Source organism: Thermobia domestica, chromosome 17, assembly GCF_964235325.1.
Source record: "Thermobia domestica chromosome 17, izTheDome1.hap1.1, whole genome shotgun sequence".
Classification (NCBI taxonomy): Eukaryota; Metazoa; Arthropoda; class Insecta; order Zygentoma; family Lepismatidae; genus Thermobia; species Thermobia domestica.
This window is the reverse complement of record NC_137470.1, coordinates 140,302,431-140,326,493: the sequence shown is the minus strand read 5'-3', so window position 1 is coordinate 140,326,493 and position 24,063 is coordinate 140,302,431. Positions and strand designations below refer to the sequence as shown.

Below are 24,063 nucleotides of genomic sequence, written 5' to 3'. Positions count from 1 at the left end.
GATATGTGCCCCCTTAGTGATTCGACAGACATCAAGCTGAAAATCAAGTTATTCCCATACTCCGTGCAGCATGTGCTTATCAATGAGTTCAAAAGCATTGTTGATGCGGGCTCTCAGTACTGGCAGGTTTGCTGGGATTGGAGGTGTGAACACTGAATCTTTCACATACCCCCCCCCCCCCACACACACACACAAACAAAGGTCTACGCATGGAGCTAGATCAGGAGAGCGTGGAGGCCATGATATCAAATGCTATCTCAGCGCCTGTCGCCATCTTGCATTATTGCTCACTGCTGCGCTCTCGTGGGAGAAATCTGAAGTACACCTACAATATATTTCTTCTACGTTACTGTTGAGTTTTGTTACACTATCTCAATTACTAGAGCTAGAGTGAATTTATGAAATCACTTCAATCATTTATAATAACCCTGTATGTGTTCAATAATAGGGTGGCTAACACGTATTTGCAGAAATTGTGGGAAGAACAGTGGATTAATGGTGGAGCGCTCACCTCTGGTGGAAGAGTTGCATGGATTGATACCCAGTCACGTGGGTTTTGTGGTGGACAACATCATTTTTTTTTTCATCGTCTGATTCCACCAATAATTTTACAATCCTTTATTTTCAATAATCATCCGTTTTCTCTAGCCTAAAGGTCATATCCACGTGATATAAAACTACAAAGCTTCTAATCTCTGAAATCCCTGATTAGACCTAGACAAAATCGTACAATTTTGGAAAGAAGTATACCCTAAGTACTTTTTCAGATCATAATACAATAGTAGAAACTGAGCTGTTAGAAACTGAAGCGAACTAATTCCATTTTCAAGTTTTGTGGGAAATTACATTTCTTGGAAACGGTGGCAGCTTGAGACGAACTCGTGCTATTGGGAAATAAGTGTCACGTGTCAGTTTCTACAGGGTGGCGCGTATTGTATCTACCAGTTGCAGTTGGCAACCCTGATCAAATGCGCGTACGAATGCTGCGCATGCTTACGGCACTGAATAGCAGGGCCTCTGGCAATTAGTTTACCATGGAGCGGTGGTCTGTGCAGACGCGAATTGCGGCGGTGGAAGCCTTTATCCGAACCGGTTCTGTCAGTGAGGCTCAGCGGGCACTGCGACGAAACAGTGATGATCGCCATGTTGCTATACCCGAGAGACACAGTATTCTGAGATGGGTGAGACAGTGGCGGGCCACAGGTAGTGTTGTGAACCGGAAATCACCAGGTCGTGGACGAAGTGTTCGAACAAATGTAAACTTGGAACGAGTGCGCGTAGCGATGGAACACAGTCCCAAACGTTCAGCACGGCGACATGCACGAACATTACATTTGACACGACGTTCATTGGGTCGTTTGCTGGGTGATTTGAAGTTCCATCCGTATAAACTGCAGGTGGTACAAGAGTTGAGAGCCATTGATAAGGAAAACAGACTCAATAACTGCCAGAACATTCTTGAGTTGATTAACCGAGATCCACTGTTCCTCCAACAACTTTTGATGTCCGATGAAGCAATCTTCCACCTGACTGGGTATGTTAATAAGCAAAACTTCCGGTATTGGTCTCAGGAGAATCCTCGTTCATTACATGAAAAGCCTCAAGGTAGCCCAAAAGTTGTGGTATGGTGTGCAGTTGGAATGTGTGGCATTATTGGTCCCTATTTTTTTGAGGATGACGCCGGACATGCAACAACTGTAAATTCCGACCGCTACTGCCATATGTTACAAACGTTTCTCATTCCGGAATTGCAGGAAAGGGGTGTGATCAATAACGTTTATTTCCAGCAAGACGGTGCTACGGCACACACGGCACGCCAAAGTATGTCTATACTCAGAGAAACATTTCCAAACCGCGTGATATCCCGATTTGGCGATGTCTCATGGCCATCCCGTTCCCCAGATTTAACAGCTCCTGATTACTTCCTCTGGGGATATGTTAAGGAAAGGGTCTTTGCCAATCGCGTGAAGACAATTGACGAACTGAAGACTGCCATTCGTCATGTGATAAGTTCCATTCCACAGTATACGTTAATGCGTGTGATGAATGCCTTCCCACGTCGCCTGCAGCAGTGCATCCAGGAAAAAGGCGGACATTTACAGGACGTTATTTTTAAAGTTTAGTGAGCTCCTTCGACAAGTGTTGTACAGTGTACAAATTGCCAGTCCATATACTTATATTCCATAACAGTTTTGCATTAAAACTTGCATAACACACCTTTGTATTTTCATTTGAAGTTGGTAGATACAATACGCGCCACCCTGTATATTTGGTTGTGACATAAGGCTCGGTGTGGAATACAAGTAACTCGAATGATTTAATGTTTACACTCAGAAATCAGCAAAAATGTAGTTAGTTCCCTCTCTAGTCACACAACTTAACTACTCATAAATCAATATGGAACGTCCCTCGTATATCATGAGGGACGTGCTAGAGGGTATGCTGGCAGCAAAGAGAAGAAAAGGCGAAAGAGGCTATAATTAATGGAAACCAGAAAAATCGTACATGACGACGAAGAGATTAGCTGACGACTGTGGGGGCATAAAGCTTCTCAGTTGTGGCAAGTAGTCTGAAAATAATGGCAGAATGGCATCGTCATCGGACGGTGATGACGATGATGATATGTCATATCAATAGGATGAAACAGGGGGTCCCGGGTTCAAACCCTGCTACCGCCAAGTGAACCCTGTGGTGGACAAACACCGTGCGCGTGGGTTTCCTCGGGGTTCTCCCGTTTCATCCTGCTTTCTTCAATCCACCATTTCATTCATTTCTCATCATCACCATCTCCTTTAGCCTAGTCGGCACAACCGTGGGAAGTAAAATTCAAAGATTTCATTACATTTCATTTTTAGGATGAAACAGGGAGACTTATGACAATACAGGAAATTTGTAGCATTTCTCTGAATAACACCGTACGGTAGGCTTATATTTCAGTGAAACTGAGAAAAATGAAGAAACGTGTAGTTTGCTGGCATATACAGTAATGCTCCGCTTAGAATTTGCCAGTATATTTGTGCCATGTCTTGGACAATGTAGAAACAAACCTTTCAGCATAATCAATTATGTTCTGTAAAGAATGATTCCACTGGTAGCTCAGTATATTCCAAATAAGACATACAACGTTATTTGGCGAAATGCTTCAATTTAACACATCAATCAGAAAAAAAATATACTCAATCGTTTCAAGGTAGTGAGTTTAATGGTTGCTATTACGAGATACACAAAATTTTTCCATGCAGAGTAGAAATATAATTTATTTATTGAATGCACTTATTGTTGAAAGCCATCTTCTTCGGTAACTTTTATATTCTGGTATCTTTGATACTATCTACTAGATAATGCATTTCAAAATTTAAAATCAACGACCTGCTGAAATATCTGAAAGGCTTCCAATTATTGACTTTTGATCTGAAGTGCTATGCCCTGAAGAATTCCTATGCAATGTTGTGAATCGCTGAAGATTCTATCTGTCTTTCTTTTAAGTGCTGCCGTGTAAGTATACTATTCGCCGACTATGCATTTAAACATCTTTTCCATATTTTACTCTTGGTGGTGCAGGTCGTTTTCGTTCACTTGGCAATACGTGTACAAAATCCAAATAAACAATCTGATAAAGCATCTTTACTATGTGCAATCTGTACTGAGGAACACTGGATTCTATAGGATTCCCATGGAATGTCACTGATCGCAAAAACGGCAATTCTCTTAATTTGAAAATAGGATCTAACCTCTGTAGCTTGTTGCCATGTAGATATAATATTCGAAGATTACGAAATTTCAAAAGTTCCTGTAAAAAGCAAGATCAAAGAATGTAAGTTCGATTATTACAACACAGATACAGAGTCCGGCAGAAAGAGCTCCGGTATTTGGAAAGGGCGCTGTGTGAGTTGTGGTGGGGATACGGCGGCCGAGAGCGTATCGATCGATACTGGTATACGTACCATTTTCAGTAGTTGCAATGGCGTGGCGCGGTGAGGATCGTGCGTTTGTTGTTTAGAAGTATATTCGTAATGTTAATTCTGTGATTATTACTCAACGGGTATTTCACATTCGGTTCGGACTTGGCCGACATGATTAAGTTCCGGATAAGAAAACTATTCAAGTTTGAGTGTCGAACTTTAGAGCAATAAGTTCTGCACTGAGGAAAAATTCGCCTCTCCGACCTCGGACCGTAAACAACGCCAGAAAATGTGATGAGTGTGAGAGTATTGATTCAGCAATCTCCAAAGACGTAAATAGATCGGCCAGACGAGTTTTCTCAGTGCAGAACCTAGGTCCTATTGCTCTAAAGTTTGATATCCAAATTTGAGTATTTTTTTAAAAAATTCGGAACAGAATAATATCTGCCAAGTCCGAACTGAATGCAAAATGCCTGCTGAGTAGTAATCACAGAGCCACCATTATGAATATATTCTCCCACAACAAACGCACAATACTCACCGCGCCACGCCATTGTAACTAATGAAAATGGCACGTACCGCTATCGATCGATACCCCCTCCGGTATCCCCACCACAACTCACACAGCGCCCTCTCCAAATAGGTAGCTCTTTTTGAAGGAGCCTGTACATTATATATTTACAAATATGCATATAGAAAACAATATTTATAGAAGATAATCATATTATTTTAAATAGGTAATATTTTTTCATTATATCACATGATCTAATAGGATTCGTGATATAATTTGTTTAATAAAACATAATTTATTAGAAAGGCGCTGACGTTTTAGTCCCTACGTAGGCTATAGAAGAAGAAAGCCTATCTCAGTGACTGACTGAGCAACGCCTAGGACAAACTACTTCAGCTAGAAATTTTAAATTTTAACTATAGATAGGATTTGTGACATAAATTACTAGTAAAAAGTTTTTTTTTTTTTTTTAATTTGACGTGTAATTACTGGCTGGTGGTAATTGCAATTATTATAAGGTGTCAATATCTCGGATTCAATTAACTATAGAGACATGAAATTTGGTATTTAGACTTTTCGTTTAAAATATTTAAATACGTGTTTCAGCGTGTTTTGATGTTTGACCCTGAAGGGAAGAAAAAATGTGGAAGGAAAGGGGGTGGGAGTTGCAATTAATTTAGTATAGACCTATAGTAAACACAGTTGTGTTAATTATGCGACATGTTCTATAAGCTTACAAGAATCAACCAACACTATCCTCTTCTTACGAATTTGTGTCAAAGTGCACGATCAAATCTTCTATTCTCCACTGCAGTTAAGCTCTCAAAAGTGGATCCTGTCAGTCAATTTCCTTTCAAAATTTTAACTCTTGAATTAAATGACGAATAAAAGTAAAGTTTTCAAGGCAGATGCAGCCATAGCAGTAAGACGGGCGGGAGGGGGGAGGTTACTTCAGTTCAATTTACATTTATATGTCACTATCAACAAACAACTGAAAGTTTCAAGGGGCTGAAAGTAGTTACAACAGGAACTCAGCCCTTGTAGTCTTCATCTAGCTATGGGCTTATTTATTTATTTATTTATTCTTTTGCTTGTGACTGTACAATACCTGCGATTAAGAGTCTTCACCCCGGCGAGATTAAAATACCGCTGATTTTACAGTAATTATGTGATATCTTCAAATACATACAAGATAATCGAAATGTGGAACAAGAGCGCCCTAGATAATATTATTTTGCATGAGAAACCGTTATCACGACTCACTTATCTGCTTTCGATTTCGAGCCAGTTTGAAAATCGGCATTTATTTTCGCGTTTGTAAACAGCTGAAAACATAAAGCCACTAGGTGACTTGTGATAACGGTACCTCACGCAAAATAATATTGTCTAGGGCGCTCTTGTTCCATATTTCAATTATCTCTTATCTATTTGAAGATATCACATAATTACTGTAAAATTAGCGGTATTTTAATTTCGCCGGGATGAAGACTCTTAACCAGTGGAACTCAGAATAACTAATCGTACTAGATATCATTTGAACTATATTTATTCATTAAAAGCCACACCTTATCAATATTGGTCGTCCGCATGTTCAATTTCTGGAAGGAGGACACGGAAGCTCAGTGGCAGAGTGCTTACTTCTGGTGCATGTGATCCATGCTTCAATCCCCGGCCAAGGACGTTTCTGATGGACAACATTGTGTCCGTGGGTTTTCTCAAGGTAATCCCGTTTCCTCCCACACTCTTATTCCACCAAATCTTCCATTCATCATTCACTTGCCTTAAACATCCGTCTCTCTTAGCCTAACAGGTATAATCGTGGGACATTAACTGAAATATTTCATTTTCAATTTTTCGAGGGAGCTCATGTGGTTCGAAATTCTTGTTAAAATGTAGGTTTACGTCTCATACAGCCTCGGTGCTGAAAGGGACGCTAAATTCCAATCCAGCCAACCAACAACGGTTACTAGATCACGGAAGCTGGGCTGTGAATTGTTAGTTTGCTTCATTGACATACATGTTAAATATAAGAAATCTGGGTTTTATTAAAAAGTAATGTACCTAATAGTTCAAACATATTTATATTGCGTGGCACCCGAATAGGCATTTGGAATGAACAAATGAATTTGTGACGTGCTCTTGCCAAACCTACAGATTTAGTGGACAATCATAGGTGTGCCCCTGAGTCTCTTACAACACCACACAAATATTTTTCGACCATTGCTCTCTGTGCAACAGTGCTCGTTTTAGAGGAAAAGTCACATCGAAAAAATATCAACTTTTGTCGCTTTCAACGACAAGGGAAAAAACACTTTCTTAATTTTCTGATTTTTGTGTCCAACAGTTAGAACATTAAAGGGGCTCAGTGGTAGAGCGCTTAGTCACTGATGTGTGGGATTTCTAGTTCGACCCTAGCTTGATCAAGTGATTTTTGTGGTGCACAAACATCGTGTGTAAGAATTTTCTCTGAACTTTCCCGTTTTTTCCCCACTTCATTCATTATACAATTTAATTCATAATCTCTTCTAGCCTCTGTATATAATCGTGGGACGTTAAACTAAAAGAAAGTTCTAATCACGAAAAATTTTATACTTATAATAAGGTGGAGCAGGAAAACGAAAATTTTAATTGACGTAAAATGCACTAATGAACAAAGGAAACAATGATTTTAGGAATGATCCAAATATATATGAAAAGATAGTGATCTTGGCCAATAATTAGTTTTTGTATCAGGAGCCACAAAATTTTTGAACGGCCCCTAAATCGAGTTTGGCTACACCGTATTTAGTTCTCCAGATGTAAGGCCTTCAAGAAAAAAAAATGCCTGAAATATATTGCATCTTTTCATCCGAAAGTACATTTAATGATTCAGATCCATGAAGAGAGTATGCCACTACCAATGGCATTACCTACGGTACATACGTGTCACTTTATTTCTTGAAGACAACATCGGAAAGATTTGCCCCATTTCGGCATACAAATTATGACAGTGTGTTTTGGAAATTCGCTGGAATGTTCAGTGTACTACGTCTTGAGGAACACCAGTGAGTCCTCCTTTAACTTTCAGTTTCAGTTCAAAGATGATTGCAGAACGTGTATTATACGCTTTGCTTTCGACATGACCCATAGATTTGCCGTAGAGAAAAATCGAACACACTGATTTCAGGGGATCTCGGAAGCCATGCAATGTTACCGTTCTTATCAAACGCTTTCACAGCAGACACACATTCCGCACAACTTCAATGCTTCATTATTACTAAATGGCAAAAGTCTTCTGAATGCTATCTTATCGGTCTCAAACAAATGACGTCCATACAGTGTTGCTATCTCTAGATTTAAAATTTCCCGCCTTCCTGTTCTACCCTGTAGATAAATGGCGCAATATTCCTGCCTGTACTACATGGTGCATTATTACTTGTGGCATGTAGCCTATACTACGACAAATACAACTACGTCACACGAGATTACTAATATTGAACAACTATAAAAATAAAGTAATATCAATGCAATACTCACGTCAGTTATATCTGTTATCTGATTGAATGAAAGATCTAACCATCCTAATCTGCAGGGATCTACCAATAACTGAACAGCTGTTGTCAATCCTGCTGTGCTTTGCAGCCTATTGTTGCTTATCCACATGGACCGTGTCTTATATTTGCCATTTTCTGCTCGTTTGGGCAATTCACGGGTGCGGCTAATTCTTAGCGCTGTCTTAGATGAGACATCTGAAATAAAGGGTTAAATTAATTAAGTTTAATTCGATATAGTAAATAAGAACATCATACAAGGAATCTTGTTGATGATTAACGGAAACTAGTAGGGATCCAAATTTTTCCAAATTATTGTGTACTAGCTGAAATACCCATTCTTCGCATAGGTGAGATAAAATATCTATGTAAACAAACTACAACGAAAGGGAAAAAATTGTAATTTTCTACTACTTTTACATATTCTGGTCAACGCCCCCTGACCCCCAGCCTCTGAACCCCAGCCGATGGGGGGCTGTATTTGAAAGTCAACGCCTGTGGGAGTATCACAATTCATCTCAGCGACCGCGAAAACTATGGATTTGAACTAATCTCGGTCATTTTGGATTATTTTTACATGTCTCGGTCAGGCCCGTATCCAGGGGGGTCTAGGGGACCGGGCCCCCCTAAATTTTTGCGGGACCCTAAAATTTTCACGGTAGGCTTGCAAACGAACTATAATATGGTGATGAACTATAATATGGTTGGATCAGGCCCCTGACTTCAGCCGCCCCCTTCCTACATTTTTGGACTGGCTACCGGCCTGGTCTCGGTATTCCCCTTCCACGGCCAAGTACGTTGGTGATGGGCAACATCGTGTCCGTGGGTTTTCTCGGGGTACTCCCGTTTCCTCCCGCATTTTCAATCCAACATATCTTCCATCATCATTCACTTGCCTTATTCATCCTCTTTCTTAGCGTAAAGGGCATAATCTGGAAGAAAAAAAAAAAGAAAAATCCTATTCCCTTAAGGGGATGTCTACCCACTTGCAAGTGTTTCAGGATCCCTATAAGATAACACGTAGATATTTCTATGTGAATATTTAACAAGATATTGCACTTACCGTCTCAAAATTTTCCATGATATTTTCCAACAGCAATACCTATATGTTCATGGTTTCTGTTTTTGATTTAATGCCCCAGATCAATTTAGATTAATTATAATGTATACTTCCGTTTACACTTGGCAACGTAGAGGATAGAATTTCTCCAGGAATTGAGAGCTCTCTGCTGAACCTCTAGCCCTAATAGTCTTCGCGTCACGTGGTAGTGATTTATGAGCGCTTCTGGCTAAAAACAAATGTTGTCTCTGTTTCTTCCTTTTTTTTTTGTCAAAAACTTGTTTTGGGCAGCTTTGTTCTCAGTTTTGTCCACTGCCTCTATCGAGATAGCAGTTATACAATGGAGATCGTTTGCAGATCTCATAGCAGATAATGTAACATTCTTTGAAGAAACTCGAAGACTGACATACGAACCGCGTGACAATTTGGGTAGGGAATCTGGAGCGTTGCAATTTTGTGTTCTGAAGTCCGCCTTATCACACAAGACGAAATGACCATAAACAAGAGACTTGTGAAGGAAGAAGGAAAATGTTCTTAGTAATTGTATCCAATTGTTTCCACATTTTTCACCTTTCCCCCCGAAAGATCCCTTCCAAAAGGGAAAGAGGGGAGGGTGATTTTGTGACCCTTGAGTTTTAGAATAGTCTTGAAACGAACTGTAAAGTGCACTTACTGGAAATTCTACTGTCGTTGTGCTATAATATCTGTGTTGCAAGAAGTGTGACAAAATGAAGGAATCAAAGAGAAAAAGAATTTGGTACTCTCTCCTTCCAAAAAAGAAGTCTCGCCAAGCTAATTCATATGTGTGGTCGATCTCAGAGTATGGAGTTCAGAGACTGGATAGTTAATATTTACCATTCAGGATTACCTTACAACCAATTAAATTCCATTTTCACCTAGCTTGGGCTGGGTTTGGGCAACTCCCTCTTGTGCAGTCGCCTGGACCCAGATCAGGCTCGTATTTATAGACATGTGTCTATTTCCGGATCACTTCGGAATTGATCCTTCGTTAATAACCATTCAAGTTCATTACTCTATTTCCTGAATTATCCAGTAATCCTTTCTCCTCCAATCCTTTATCTTTCTTCATTCTTTCTCTTTTTTTTCTTCTCTGCCTCCCTCTGCTACTCTTCTTTCTCACTCTTCTTTTTCCTAACACTAACAAAACTGAAAAACGGTGTCGTGACGGGGAGTAGTCGCTATCAGCACGGTCAATAAGTTGTTTCGATAGTTTTTTTTTCTTTCTTCGGGAGTCCGATATGGAATGATTAACTCGAAAATGAACATATACAGAAAGAATAATAATAATAAAATTTATTCATGATTTCAATTATCAGATAGGAGAGTATTGTATTTCTTCCTTACTTCGGGCGACTCCTCCTTCCACCCACGAATAAAATTACCCGTATACATGATAATAGGAAGGTATTTCGTTGAAAAATATGCTTTTTGTAGGATCATTTTAATTTCAGGCATATAGTCATTCTACTCCTTTTCATAATGTAATTAATATAGATGTATGCACAGTATAAATGTAATGTGTTAGAGATGTAATAAACTATTTCGTTGATAATTGTTTTTGGTAGAATCATTTGAATTTCAAGCATAACGTCATACTAAGGGGTTCCATAGTCTTGTGGTTAGAACTTTTGACTCCTGTTCGCGTGATTCTAGGTTCGATTCCCTACTAGAATACTCAAATCATTGGCGTTTGCTCATCGTTGTGAGGCAAGCTGGGGAGCCACGTGATTAAAAGACGTGACAGTCTATAGAATTAATATAAATGTATACACAGTACAAATGTTGTTTGACAGTAGTAAGGTATTTCGTTGATATGTATATACTATTTCTAGGATGTATACATTTCTTTGTATACGACTTTTATAATGTATAATGTATTCTTATAATCAAGAACGAAATTTTAAAATTATTCTTCTTCTTATTATTATTAGTATTAAGTATTCTGCCTTTTTGCCGGTCCTGGGACTGATGAGATTTTTTTCGTTTCTTCTTAATTTTCAGTTTGGACCTTGAAATATTTCTTCCATGTTTCTCGATTTTCAGCTTCTTCTTAATAATAATTAATTATTAATGCTTAATAATAATTAGGCATAACAATGTTAGAAAACTGAAATATTTTAACAGAGCAGTTGATTTCCACGAATGTCTAATAACGAATTTTACCACCCAAGTGAGATTTATACCACTTGATACGATGGTTCGGAACTCATGACTATCATATTTGTGTTACAAGGTTATTTTCTAAAGACAGCTGTTTATTAGTCTAAAATCTAAACTCAGCAATACAGCCCATAGGGGCCTGGACATGCCAGCTGGTAAACATTCACAACCTAGAAGATCGTGATCAGTGAAAATGACATCAAACAATCCTTTCGTCTTTCTTGGCCAGAGATCGCTACCACTTTATTCGGATAGTTCTCCATTTCTTTCACGATGTTGATTCAACTTCGGAAGTTGTGAGCTTACACTGGCAATCGAATCCTATTCTACGTACAATGGAGACACAATATAACGAGATTCAGCTAAGGAAAAACTCCTAAATAGTCATTAGTAGGAAAAGAAGCTGAGTACTATTCAGGAATGAATTGTTGATCATCTCTTAGGGGGAGGATATTTTCGAGAAAATGTACGCATGGAAAATAATAATAATAATAATAATAATAATAATAATAATAATAATAATAATAATAATAATAATAATAATAATAATAATAATAATAATAACACAGCTACACAAAAAGAATAAAAGTTCTGTGCACCAGACCCCAGGGTATGGATTCAAAATATTTTGGTACCCAGAATCCAAATTTCGAAACCCCAGGACGATTGACCGTGATATTTTTTTAAATGGGCGATAAACATAAGCAAACGTAAAACAGCACTTACGTTCTTCGCCCATAAAACAAAGTTGACACGATCAAATCGTCCTGAAGTTTCGAAATTTGGGTTCTGGGTACCAAAATACATCGAATCAATACCCTGGGGTCCAGTGCACAGAACTTTTATTTATTTTGTGTGGTTGTGTAATAATAATAATACTGTATAAGGAAAAGGAATGAAGACGTACTAAAGGAAGCTAATGAAGGACGACAGATCATGAAGATAATAGGAAAAAAAAGAAACACATGCTTGGACATCTTATTCGGCACTCCGATTGGATCACCATGTTGATAGGGGAAAAGGCAGAAGAAAAACCAGGAAGTGGAAGATCAAGGATAGAAAAATCTATAAGTTTTACGTCCCACAGTTATGCCTAGTAGGTTAAAGGAGCTCTAGTGATGTTGTGAAAAGAAGGAAATGCTGGAATGCAGAAAGTGGAAGGAAACGGGAGAACCCCGAGAAAACCCCCACACATGGTGTTTGTCCTCCACAAAGTTCACTTGGTGCGAGCTGAGATCGAACTAAGGACGCCATGCATTAGAGGTGAACGCTCTACCACTGACCCACCGCGGCCCGATCAGGGATAGATGCAGTTACGAAGAAGAGACCTTATCAAATTATAAAACAGCTCTCCCAGGGGAGAGAAAAGTTTTAAAATTTCCTTCTTGCGCATCAACCTATGATTGAAGTGAGAAAGATTATTATTATTATTATTATTATTATTATTATTATTATTATTATTATTATTATTATTATTATTATTATTATTATTATTATTATTATAATATCGAGAATGTACTTCTGGGTTTCCTCCTTAAAAAATACACACACTATTTCCAATTATGGTTATCCTACTTTTTACAAATTTGTCTTTTTTTTCCTCTGTCTTTCATTCCCATCATGCGATGGGTGGGCCATAGAAGGTGACGCCTTTTCTGTGGCCAGAGTGATCAAATTTGTCTAATTCAATATTGGTTTAAATAGTATTAGTTTTCAAGCTACATATATGAGTTCTTTGACTAACTGAATAGTGCACGCCCCTTCTGGCTCAATCGCCACTATTTAACATTAAATTTCAGATGCCTCGATATACTTGCATAAGTTTATTATTTCTAAAATAAACATTACGTAAAAGGTTAATCAAATTGATATCAAGTTTTTCTGACATTTGTATATTACGCATATCTTTCTTAATTTGCATTACTCACATTACCCCAGAGAACGAACAAATTTTAGAGTTCTGGTTTGAACTTCTCTTACAATAATAAGCAAATATACGAGGAACAAATTTACCATTATTGACGATGCGGAGGGGAGGAGATTTTCTGGACTAGGAAGGAATGTGTGCGGGTGCAGAGCAGAGGTCTGCACGGGCCGGAATTTTCAGCCCGGGCCCGGCCTGTGAATTTACAATGTAAGGCCCGACCCGAGTCCAAAATATGTCTTAGCATTTAGGCCCTAGCCCGGATTGCAGAATCTGGCTCTGTGATAATCAAATGAGCCCGAAATAAGCCCGGATTGCAGAAACTTAATTATTAATGCAAAATTGTATTTTTATTTACAGCAATTCGAGGTTTGATTTTGCAGTTGTGTTTTAAAAGTCCTCCAGAAAGAACGGTGCAATTTGTATCGTTTTACACTATATTTACAAAGTTAGGCCCGAAAAAGTCCGAGAAATATGGTTGTATATTTAAAAATTCACAGCCCGAACCCAGGGGCGTCATTTAGGAGGACAGGGAGAGGCATTTGCCCCCCTCCCGAGTTTGAGATTTATATAATTTTATCAATAGCATAGTAGTAAATCAGTGAAAAACGCGAAATTTTACGTATATCAAGGGGTCTTGACCCCCCAAGCCAAATCTGAAATGACGCTACTGCCCGAACCCCTCCCAGGCCCGAAGTGATACATTCTTTGTAGGCCCGAGCACGTGCAGACCTCTAGTGCAGAGGCGTTTCAAGTGGTGGGCGACTGCCCACGGCCTTGCATCTTGAGGGACCTCGCAAAGACCAACGAGCCTAAATCGATTTAGCACTCACTTTTGTCGATGCAACAATAGAAACAAATATGAATTCGGACTTAATTACAGAAAAACAATACGCTTCAAACTAACTTTTCATCTATTCGTATATATTAGATCGCTAGCATACGCGACAGGCGGCGAGTTTATTTTAAAATTGCAATAATGAATGTGTATAAGTCTTTATCGTTGAGATGAATTGTTTTCGATAAATTTTATTATAATTAGCAATTTTTAAAAAAGGGGGCAGGAAGGACTCGTAAACCTTATTCGCCTTCTGTGCAGATGGTATGGTAAAAATCAATACTGGATAATGAAAGTGTAAGTGTAAAGGCTAATATGGAACAGAGAAACAAAAGAGAACTTCTTCAGAAGGGAATTGGGAGGGGAGGGGATGAGAGTACAATGCTGTGACACTTAAAATGCGTCTTGATTTGTATACTTTAACAAACTTTTCTTATTAGATTACGCAATTTCTAGTTTCTTACCCCGATTATTCAAAGTATTCAAATGTTCTCGGAGGGAGTGACCGCCCCTCCCTTTAATCCGTCCGTGGTGTCATTCAGTTTGGCTTTTCGCTACTAATTCAAAGTGCTTTCCGAAACAAGTTGTCTTCTTGTGACAGCAGGGGGTGGAAGAAACAAACAAACCGTGAAAGGAAGAAAGAAGAGGTTTTGGGCTCTTCCAGTCCAGACCATTCTAACCACTGAGAAGTGAGAATCACAACGTGATTTTTCTGGTAAGAGCGTCCTTTTAAAAGCAGCTAACAAGCAAACAGATGGTCAGCCCTCTCCCCTCTGCAGCATACTTTTTATTCTCTGTTGCCAAACTTACTGAAGAATATATTGCAATTAATCTAACGCATGTAACGTAAATTGGAGACCGTGGTTGGATTTATATGGGTCTTGTGTATTTGTATTAAAAATTTCAAGTTATTACCTGCAATACTTTGTTAGAAATTACCATATTAAATTTTACATGTTATCAAATGGAGAGTTAGAAACCTAAGCGGAGATGGTAGGAGATCCCCTTAAGCTAATAATCTTCCATGTATGTATATTACTCCGTATAATTAGTGATATCAACTAACAACTTTCTAAATATTCATAACTTTCTATCTACGTCCTTACAAAGTACTTGCTCGTAATGTCTAGGGTATATGGTTCATATCAAAGAATATTAAATGAATTTTTCGAGAAATTAACTAGGTGATTATTCGTTTATTTACAAATAGAATTCTCTAATTTAAAGGTAGGGTACTAACTTTATCTCAGGACGCCACTCCGCCCTATATGCACTTTATCTTCCTTCTTACCCTTCCCCAATAACTAATGGAGAAAGGAAGTATTTTAATCTAAACTCTAGAAATCCTAATTTCCTTATTAATCAAATTACTCTCTATTATAGCAGGGACCTGTGGAAATACGGTTTACAGAATTCAGTTATTCCTGGACCGTACTCCTTACTTTTAAAGACGGGACCTTGACTCATAGGTCACTGTCTGGCCTAAACCTGTCTCTGGGACTCCAAGATAAGTCCACAAAAGGATTCTATCTAGCTTAAGCAAATAATCATATAGGATAGGTTGGTTTTTGGGATAGGATTGTCAGCCTTTGCTCACGGCTCTAAATTTCCTTTCGCTCAAGGAAATAAAGGAATTTGGTTAAATACTCACTCTAACACTCTCTTAAATGAAAGTTGCAGTGAGAAATCTCTAATCTCTTACAGCACCTAATTATGCTATAATTACATAAGCAGGGATCGAACCCAAACGCATTTGGATTTTAAAATTAATGTTCCTCCACCACTAGGACGGAACCAAAACCTCGAGTCTATACGTGCGTCACTCACCTCCGCCATAGACCCTTAGGAAGCTTATATACTCCCATTCTAAACAAGCAATAGTAATCCAATAGCCTCTGTTATAGGCGTAGGATTAAGCATCTAAAAATAACAACTTATTTCCTAAATCCCTAACATTTGAATATCCTATCTAAACGGCCAAAGCTCAATTGCTTAAGCGGGCATCTGTAATGTAGTAGAATCACTATTCTCTCTACATACAGTCTCTAACTAGAGGGGACTCTCTCCAAACTGCACTATTCTCTTACAGTGCAGCGGACTGTCTGGCCAAGATCCTGCATTCAGGAATCCTCAAATTGCACAGCCCCGAAGATAGGGGAGGCAGCCTTTTTATACGGTTTGGCCTGCAAAAAAAAATAGCAACAAAAAATCTTTAGAAAGTTTTTTAGCGCCAACTACTCGAAATGGAAAATTCCCAGTAAGGGAGACTGAAATACAATGGATTTAGCAGCTAGCCTCCTCGACAGGCTTCTAAGAGAAAAAGTTAGCATGAAAAAAAAAAGCAACGATTAGCACTAGCTAAACTGTAAGTAATAATATGAATAATTCTTAAATAATAGGGGATGATGCTCTAATATATATATACATAAATATACAACATAAATTGATTAAATATTTCCTTACACTAATAATAATAAAATAAATGAATAAATATATACCAATAATTAATATACTCCAGGCCTGGATTTTTTAACTTATAAATAAACACAATTATTAAATAGAGCAATATTTAAATTATATCAGTTATATTTGAATATAATATCAGCAAGGTCGCAAGACGTACCTTGCAAATCTTGGGACGTTAAACTGAAAGATTTTAAATAATCCAAAATTCTAGCACAATCGCCTACACTGAGAAAAAAATTGTAGGTGGCGTACTTAAAAAGATAGGTTACATGCGTAATTCCTGTAGTTTTTGGACTTAACGTACAGCAGACGTATAGCTGAAAACGCATATTTTATAATACTTTCTGTATAAATGTTCCATCTATACGTACTTTCCGTATGAAACAATGTAGGTGGTTCAGGATCTCACATACAAATGGACGTATATAACATATAGCTGAAGAAGGTAACATAAGTATAAGCATGTGATATACGGAAAACTGTTAGATGTCAGACATCCTGCAACGGCATGATATAACATCTAAGGGCGGTGCCTATGAAGCATACGGATAACGTATGCTCCGTGCTGATTTCTATAGTAAGCAAGAGGATACCGTATATTTGTACAATATACCGCTGTCCGGAGAACGGATTTTTCTCTGTGTATTCTTGACGCGAGAAGAAAAATGTATGGATAATATCTGAGAAATACATATAAACTTCATTTGGTTTCAATGTATGTAATAGTGAACTTGGCGTGGGAGACTCAGGTTCGGTTCCCGGCACGAGCTCATGTGGTTCGGATTCCACGTTAATCAGTAGGTCCACGTCTCATATAGCCTCGCTGCTGAAAGGGACGATAAACTCAAAATCAACTCAACAACGTAATAGTGATGTTTCTATTTCACTGGAGCTAAGTAAACACCTCAAAAACTCACTCATAAATGACTTACTATAGCGTCAAGACCGAATCAAAGTGTTTTCCTCACACCTTAAAGCAGTGGATTGACCGCAATATATTCATGTCGTTACGCAGTGTATTTAGTCCCTGTTCTTCGCCCCAAAATCTTTTTTTTTTTTTTTTTTTTTTTTTTAAGAAAGAAAAAATGAAACTCCCATACCTGCACTCCGTCGAAGTTAAGATTAAATTAGATCACCTTTTTTTGACTACGCTCAAAATCAAAAGATTCGTCCAGCATTGTGGAAATTATTACTCAAACTTTGCAGGTCAAAATTGAATTTTCCGAAAGCCAATCTAAATATCTTTTTCCCAGACTCAGTCTCAGAACTTACCTTAATTGAATTCTCCCATTGTCTATTTATAGTCTCAATAACAGAAACCCCTTTTAATCATACTGCCCAGCCTTCAGAATAGAATTTCTAAAAATGTATAGTAAATTATTTAATTTATCTGGAAGAGATAGTGAAAAAGAGTCTACAAATTGAAGATGGCATTTCAGTAGGAGATAGAATGATTAGGTGTATACGATTTGCAGATGATATGACGCTTGTTGCAGAATCTGAAGAGAAAATCAATAAGATGTGAGAAAACATAAGGAATGGCTGTGAAGAATATGGGATGAAAATAAATGTTAAAAAGACAAAGCTATGGTGATTGGAACGAAGCGGTCGGTGTCAAATATAGAAGTAGGAGGCAAGAAAATAGAACAGGTGACTAGTTTTTGATACCTGGGTAGTATTAGTACTGATGATATGAAGTGTGAACGTGAAATAAAAGCAAGGATAGGAATGGCGAAAGAAGCCTTTAAGAGGAAGAAATGACTATTTTGTAGGACCTTGAACAAAAGGTTGAGAAAAAAGACTCATAAAATGCTTCGTGTGGAGTATTGTACTGTGAGGCCAGAAACATGAACAATAAGCAAAAACGATGAAAAACGACTTTAAGCTTTCGAAATGTGGGTGTGGAAAAGAGTAAAAATAAATTATTGAGTTTTACGTCCTAAGGTTATGCCGGCTAGGCTAAAGGAGACGGTGATGATGAGAAATGAATGAAATGGTGGAATGAAGAAAGTGGGAGGAAACGGAAGTACCCCGGGAAAACCCACACACACGGCGAAGAGTAGAGAGAATTAGCTGGGTTGAGTGGAAAACGAATGAGAGGGTGTTAAAAATGGTGGGAAAGAAAAGAACAATTTTAGATATTATTAAGAAGGGGAAGAGAAACTGGTTGGGACATTGGCTAAAAAGGAACTGTACCATGAGGGAGTGCTAAAGAGTATGGTGGAAAGAAAGAGAGGGAAGGGGTGAAGTAGACTACAATTAATGGACGATATCAGAACAGAGAAGTCGTACGTGAAGACAAACAGGTAAGCGGAAGACCGTGAAGTATAGAAGTTTCTCACTTGCGGCAAGTGACCTGCCATTAATGGCAGAATGCCTACGATGATGACGATAGTTCATGGCATATTTTATTTTTTTATTTTTTATTTTCTTTCTTTCTTATTTTTCTTTACAAAATTTCAACAACCAACACTTTTTGAGTTCCCATGAAACGGGAGAATGAGTTCAAACTGCTCCTGGGGGCCGCGGTGGCTCAGTGGTAGAGCGTTCACCTCTGGTGCTAGGGTTCTCGGGTTCAAACCCTGCTCCCGCCAAGTGAACTTTGTGGTGGACAAACACCGTGTGAATGGGTTTTCTCGGGGTTCTCCCGTTTCCTCCCACTTTCTTCATTCCACCATTTCATTCATTACTCATTATCACCGTCTCCTTTAGCCTAACCGGCATAACCGTGGGACGTAAAACTCAAAATTTCATTTCATTTCATTTCAAACTGCTCCTCCTTTACTGCCCTCCCCGCTGATCTACAGGCTACCGCGGAACTTTGGTCAACGGAGTCCCAGATTCGATTCCCACTGGGAGAGCTTTGAATTCATCACAATGATTCGAATTCTGTTTGAAACTGTAGATCCGCATCTCACATTGCCTCGGTGTTCAATAGAGACGCTAGAGATTTCAATGAACAAACAAACAAGCCTTCTCCTTCATGAGTCTCATTTTGTAAACTCCCAGCTTATCTTAGCGTCAAATTCAAAGAGAAAATTTGTACAAAATTTCAATATCCTGCGCCTGATTGTTTCCAAAGTCTGGTGAACAGTGAAAGAAAACCTCTTCCCGTACGGACCGCATTTGGTAAAATCATTTCTTCCTATCTACAGCCAATAAGAGGGAACTGTATCATGAGGGACATTCTAGAGGGCATGGTGGCAGGAAAAATAGGGAGGGGTGAAGGAGAGTAGAACTAATGGAATGGAGCATGGAAGCTTCTTAGATGCGGCAAGCGACCTGCCTATAATGGCATAATTCTTATTATGCTGCTGCTGATGATGATCTATAGCCAAGGATTTAAGTGAAATATTTGTACAAAATTTCAAGTTCAACAAAGCTGATATTCTGACCACACATCATTCAACTTAAGGCCATCTGGCCCGTCATACCTGTTCTGATTATGAAGCAAAATTGTTTAATACAAGAAGATTAAACATCAGAAGAAGTTTTGATCCGCAGTAGAAATGAAATTAAATGAAGTGTTTCCGTTTAACGTACCACGATTATGCGCGTTTGTCCAAGGGAGACGATGATTAAGCCAAGTAAATGAAGATGGAAGAATTGGTGGAATCACAATGTGGGAGGAAACGGAAGTACCCCGAGAAAACCCACTGACACGATGTTGTCCACCACAAACTTACTTAGCCGGGGATAGAACCAGGGACCTTACCCACCAGAAACTCTACCACTGACCCACCGTGGCCCTACCCACAGTAAATGTCGCGTTTACTTAGAGGCGTTTGATGTAAAACAATATAATCACCGCAAAGAACTGATTACTAATAAACTGTGTAACAAATACACTTTTGTAGAGGAACTATATTCTTTTAACCGTGAAATTTGGGAAACACCTCCAGTTTGTTTGAAATTGATTATAATGGCATATCTACGAAATGAGTTCTGGAGCAAATTTTCGGGCACACAGTCGGTCAGTGATAGAGCCATTATCTCCGGTGCGAGAGATCATTGGTTCATTCCCCGTCAATGCAAGTATGCGGCATATATCATCATGTCCGCATATTATCTCGAGGTTCTCCAGTTCCTCCCACACTCTCATTCCACCATGCATTTTTTTTTCATAATAATTCACTGACATTAATCATATGTCTCTTTAGCCTAAAGAGCACATTGTAGGACACACAATTAGAAATTTCATTTTATTTTAGTCAATCTTTATATGCGGAAATTACACATAGCATAGACTTTCTTTCCTGGTCTCGGGTTAAACGTACCAGGGAAGATCAGAAATTAAGGTTACAAGGCCATTCTTTCCGAAGTTTCGTCTGTTGAGACGAGGAGTCAGGAATGAGGAGTGTGTGGTAATTTTCATACATGGAGTTGGCAACTATGCAGAATTTAAGCCACCCGCCACCTACGGCGCTAGCTGTGTGTAAACGCAAATTGTGACTTGTTTGGAAAACTGGTCTCGCGAAGCGCCAGTGTCATATTCGTGTAGCTTTTGGAAAGAGGGCGCACAATGACCGCTAACCGATATTGTGAGATTGCGCAAAGCGATCAGAGGAAACGGCCACAACTTCTCACCGAGGTCGTCATCTTCCTTCACGATAACGCGTGCCCGCACACAGCTCAGAAGACCACCACTCTCTCGAAGCAGTTTCGCCGAGACATCATCGACCTCCCTTCCTTCCAAGTAGCGCAACTCTCGTGTTGACTAGGAACTGCTGCACCAGCAAAGCAGTGTGTGACAGAGCATTGTCCTGGAGCAGGGTCCAGTCGCCTTGCTTGGCGTACTGGTGGCAAACCCGTTTCATCCGTTGCATCGGACGTTTGAATATTTCTACGTACGTAGCGGTATTTAACATATTGCAATCAGGGAAGTATTCTTTATGGATGAGAGCCTCAGAGGCGAAAAACATCACGAGCATTGTCTTTATACAGAGTCTCTCAGTTCCGAACGTTTTGCTTTCCGCCGACCGTAGACCCCGCCCTTCAATACTTTGAGCTTTGCCTTCGGGGTTGTACCTTAGGCACTAGATCTTGCCGCCCGTCACTATGGTTTCCAGACCTGTATCAGACGTGTTTTCAGGAAATTTGGGTCTCGGTCCGCCATGTCGATGAGGTCTCCAGAGGCATCAAGCCGAAGTTGCGAATGTGGGGCAAGAAACGGGAGCAAAGCTTGTGTTTATCCAAATCCTGGGTCACTATGAGGTGGGCAGTCTCACCAATCCCTACTTCCTCCGCTATCATTCATACTGTCACACTACGATCATGGGACAAATGTTCCTTCAACTTCCGTATATTGTCCGAGGTGCATGCAGTTGCAGACCAGCCAGTTCGAGGGACGTCTTCTACAGTGTTCCGCCCTTCTCGGAAACGTTTAAACCACTCATAACACACCTCAGGATGAGAGCACGTTCTCCGTAAACTGTTGTCAGCATTTCATGAGTCCCTTCCGCTGACTTTCCAAGTTTGAAACAAGACTGCACTGTTGAATTTTGGTATCCATTTTTGGTTTCGACCACGCGTACTACACCTTCACTCTACAATGTGCTGTTTACACATGATAAACACACTCGCAGCGCCGCCGCTCGAGAACTTGTTCAGGCATATCTTGACCTGTGCGGTGCTTGATACGGCAGTGGTGCACTCTTACGACCGTGAGAAGTATGACATCATTAACCTAACTTTTTGGACAGAGGTTGTATATAAGCCAATTTTGATACACCAACCTTCTTAACAACAATAAGGCAACATGGAGAATGTACGATTTTGTATGCAACAAATTATCATGGACTGAAATCCAACTGGAAGTCCTTAGTATTCACGATGTGAACTCTCTAACAAAGTTATTGCAACTCATCGCTCAATTATTTCGAAATCAAATAGCAAAACCCGAAAAACCGGTTTGTAGTAATTTCCGTAAATTCTTATTTTCACTTCTTTGCTTATTTCTTAAAACCCTGCGTCCGAACATAGGTGCACGGTGGCTCAGTGGTAGAGCGTTCACTTCTAGAAATAGCGTCCTTGATTCAATTCCGGACTATGTGCGTTTATGGCTGACAACATCATATCAGTTGGGTTTTCTGGAAGTTTTTTTTTCATTTCCTCATTCCACCAGTTATTTCAAAGTCATCATCCCTCACTAAAAATATGTTTCTTTTGGCCTAAATGGCATAAACGTGGGACGTAAACTTAAAAATTGACTCGAACTTCCACTGGATGTTATCTTATATTGAAAACTTCACTTTTCAGTTTATCCAGCAATGTGATCTTTCTACTTCTAGGTATAACTAACTTCCTGGCACATAATGAAATGTAAAGTGATTCAATTTTTAAGGTTCTTGGGCAAAACTAAGACTGTCTTATTCAAATTACCCTTTTACCTATTGGAATTCCTTTAATCTGAGTATGTCATTTTTATGCTTACGACCTAGCAAAATTAATTGTTATATTCTTAGGTAGCAAAATGTACCTGCTTAACTCTTTCATGAAGCTTCACTTAATAGCACACCCTGTATTAAATTTGTTCAAATGAAAGACTTATTTTTACTGTCTAAAGCGCAAAATTGTCCCAATATCAAAGATCGTGTGTTTCTGTCCCATTGTTTCAAAGAGAAACATATTATAACTGCGAAATTTCCTTAAATTTATCTTCCCTCCCACTTCCTATTTGCATTCTCAATAGTAAAATCTCACCAGCAATTGAGATATTCATATCTTTGAACGATAAGCCTCCATATAACAAGAAGCACACTCAAATTAGTAAGTTATTAAGGTACCGAGAAATATTTGTAAATATACGCGCTTTAGTCATTTTAGTACGTATACAATATCTTAGCAAAAAATCAGAATATAATTACAAAATAATAATAATAATAATAATAATAATAATAATAATAATAATAATAATAATAATAATAATAATAATAATAATAATAATAATAATAATAATAATAATAATAATATAACTAAATGCAACGGAAATGTTGATTACCGATACACCAACATGCAATTAAGAAATCTTAACTAAGATTTTACCAACATTAAACATAAAGCCACAAAAAATGAATAAAAATCGGTATTACTGGCATTTGAATGCAAAATATTGATATAGCTAATGATTTTTTTAACATAGCCTTTGACCATTAACATCTTTCTCTATTCAAAATCTAGATGTTATGCCCTCACTGTAATTTTTACATGAAAATGTACAGAATGTACTCACTATTCAGATGTGATATTCTTCTGAATGAAATGTCAATTGGAGTGCCATAATCAATATTTTCTGCTTCGCTTCTTCTAGACGATCCTGGCGCCATTTTGATTCAATGCTTTTCTAAGTAACTGTAACAATAGCTTTCTGTAATAAATATTTCCCTTTGAAGTAATTGTTGTCAACAATGAAAAATAGAAATATTTTCTGTAACATGAATTTTAATTTTTCATTTTTAACTAAATTTGAAGAAATGTTTGCAGTTTATTTGCTAAGGGACCAGGTAGTTATCCAAGAAGAGTTATAATACAAAAAATATATATAAATGAAAATGACTATGTTTGTGACTTAGTAATTCTTGAACCACCCGACCGATCTCGATCAAATTTCCAACAAAGATGAGATTTGGGCCTGGAAGTGTTTCTATCATTT

General features: G+C 38.5%; 1 protein-coding gene across 1 annotated transcript; it reads right to left on the bottom strand.

Annotated features, from left to right (window-relative positions):
• Positions 1-3,205: 3,205 nt before the first annotated feature.
• LOC145673738 (leucine-rich repeat-containing protein 51-like) lies at positions 3,206-23,737 on the bottom strand. The gene is made up of 3 exons (XM_081743478.1): positions 23,644-23,737; positions 7,930-8,141; positions 3,206-3,790 (listed from the first exon to the last, which is right to left on the bottom strand). The coding sequence occupies exons 1-3, from the start codon at positions 23,735-23,737 to the stop codon at positions 3,524-3,526; spliced, it is 573 nt and encodes a 190-aa protein (XP_081599604.1). The 3' UTR covers positions 3,206-3,523.
• Positions 23,738-24,063: the final 326 nt, after the last annotated feature.

What these genes read in the sequence shown, in the direction of transcription:
- LOC145673738 (XM_081743478.1), bottom strand. Translation starts at nt 23,737, where the DNA reads ATGGCGCCAGGATCGTCTAGAAGAAGCGAAGCAGAAAATATTGATTAT. An exon ending in AAGAATATCACATCTGAATA is followed by an intron (nt 8,142 to 23,643) that starts GTGAGTACATTC and finishes CCTTTATTTCAG; the next exon opens with ATGTCTCATCTAAGACAGCG. An exon ending in AGATAACAGATATAACTGAC is followed by an intron (nt 3,791 to 7,929) that starts GTGAGTATTGCA and finishes TGCTTTTTACAG; the next exon opens with GAACTTTTGAAATTTCGTAA.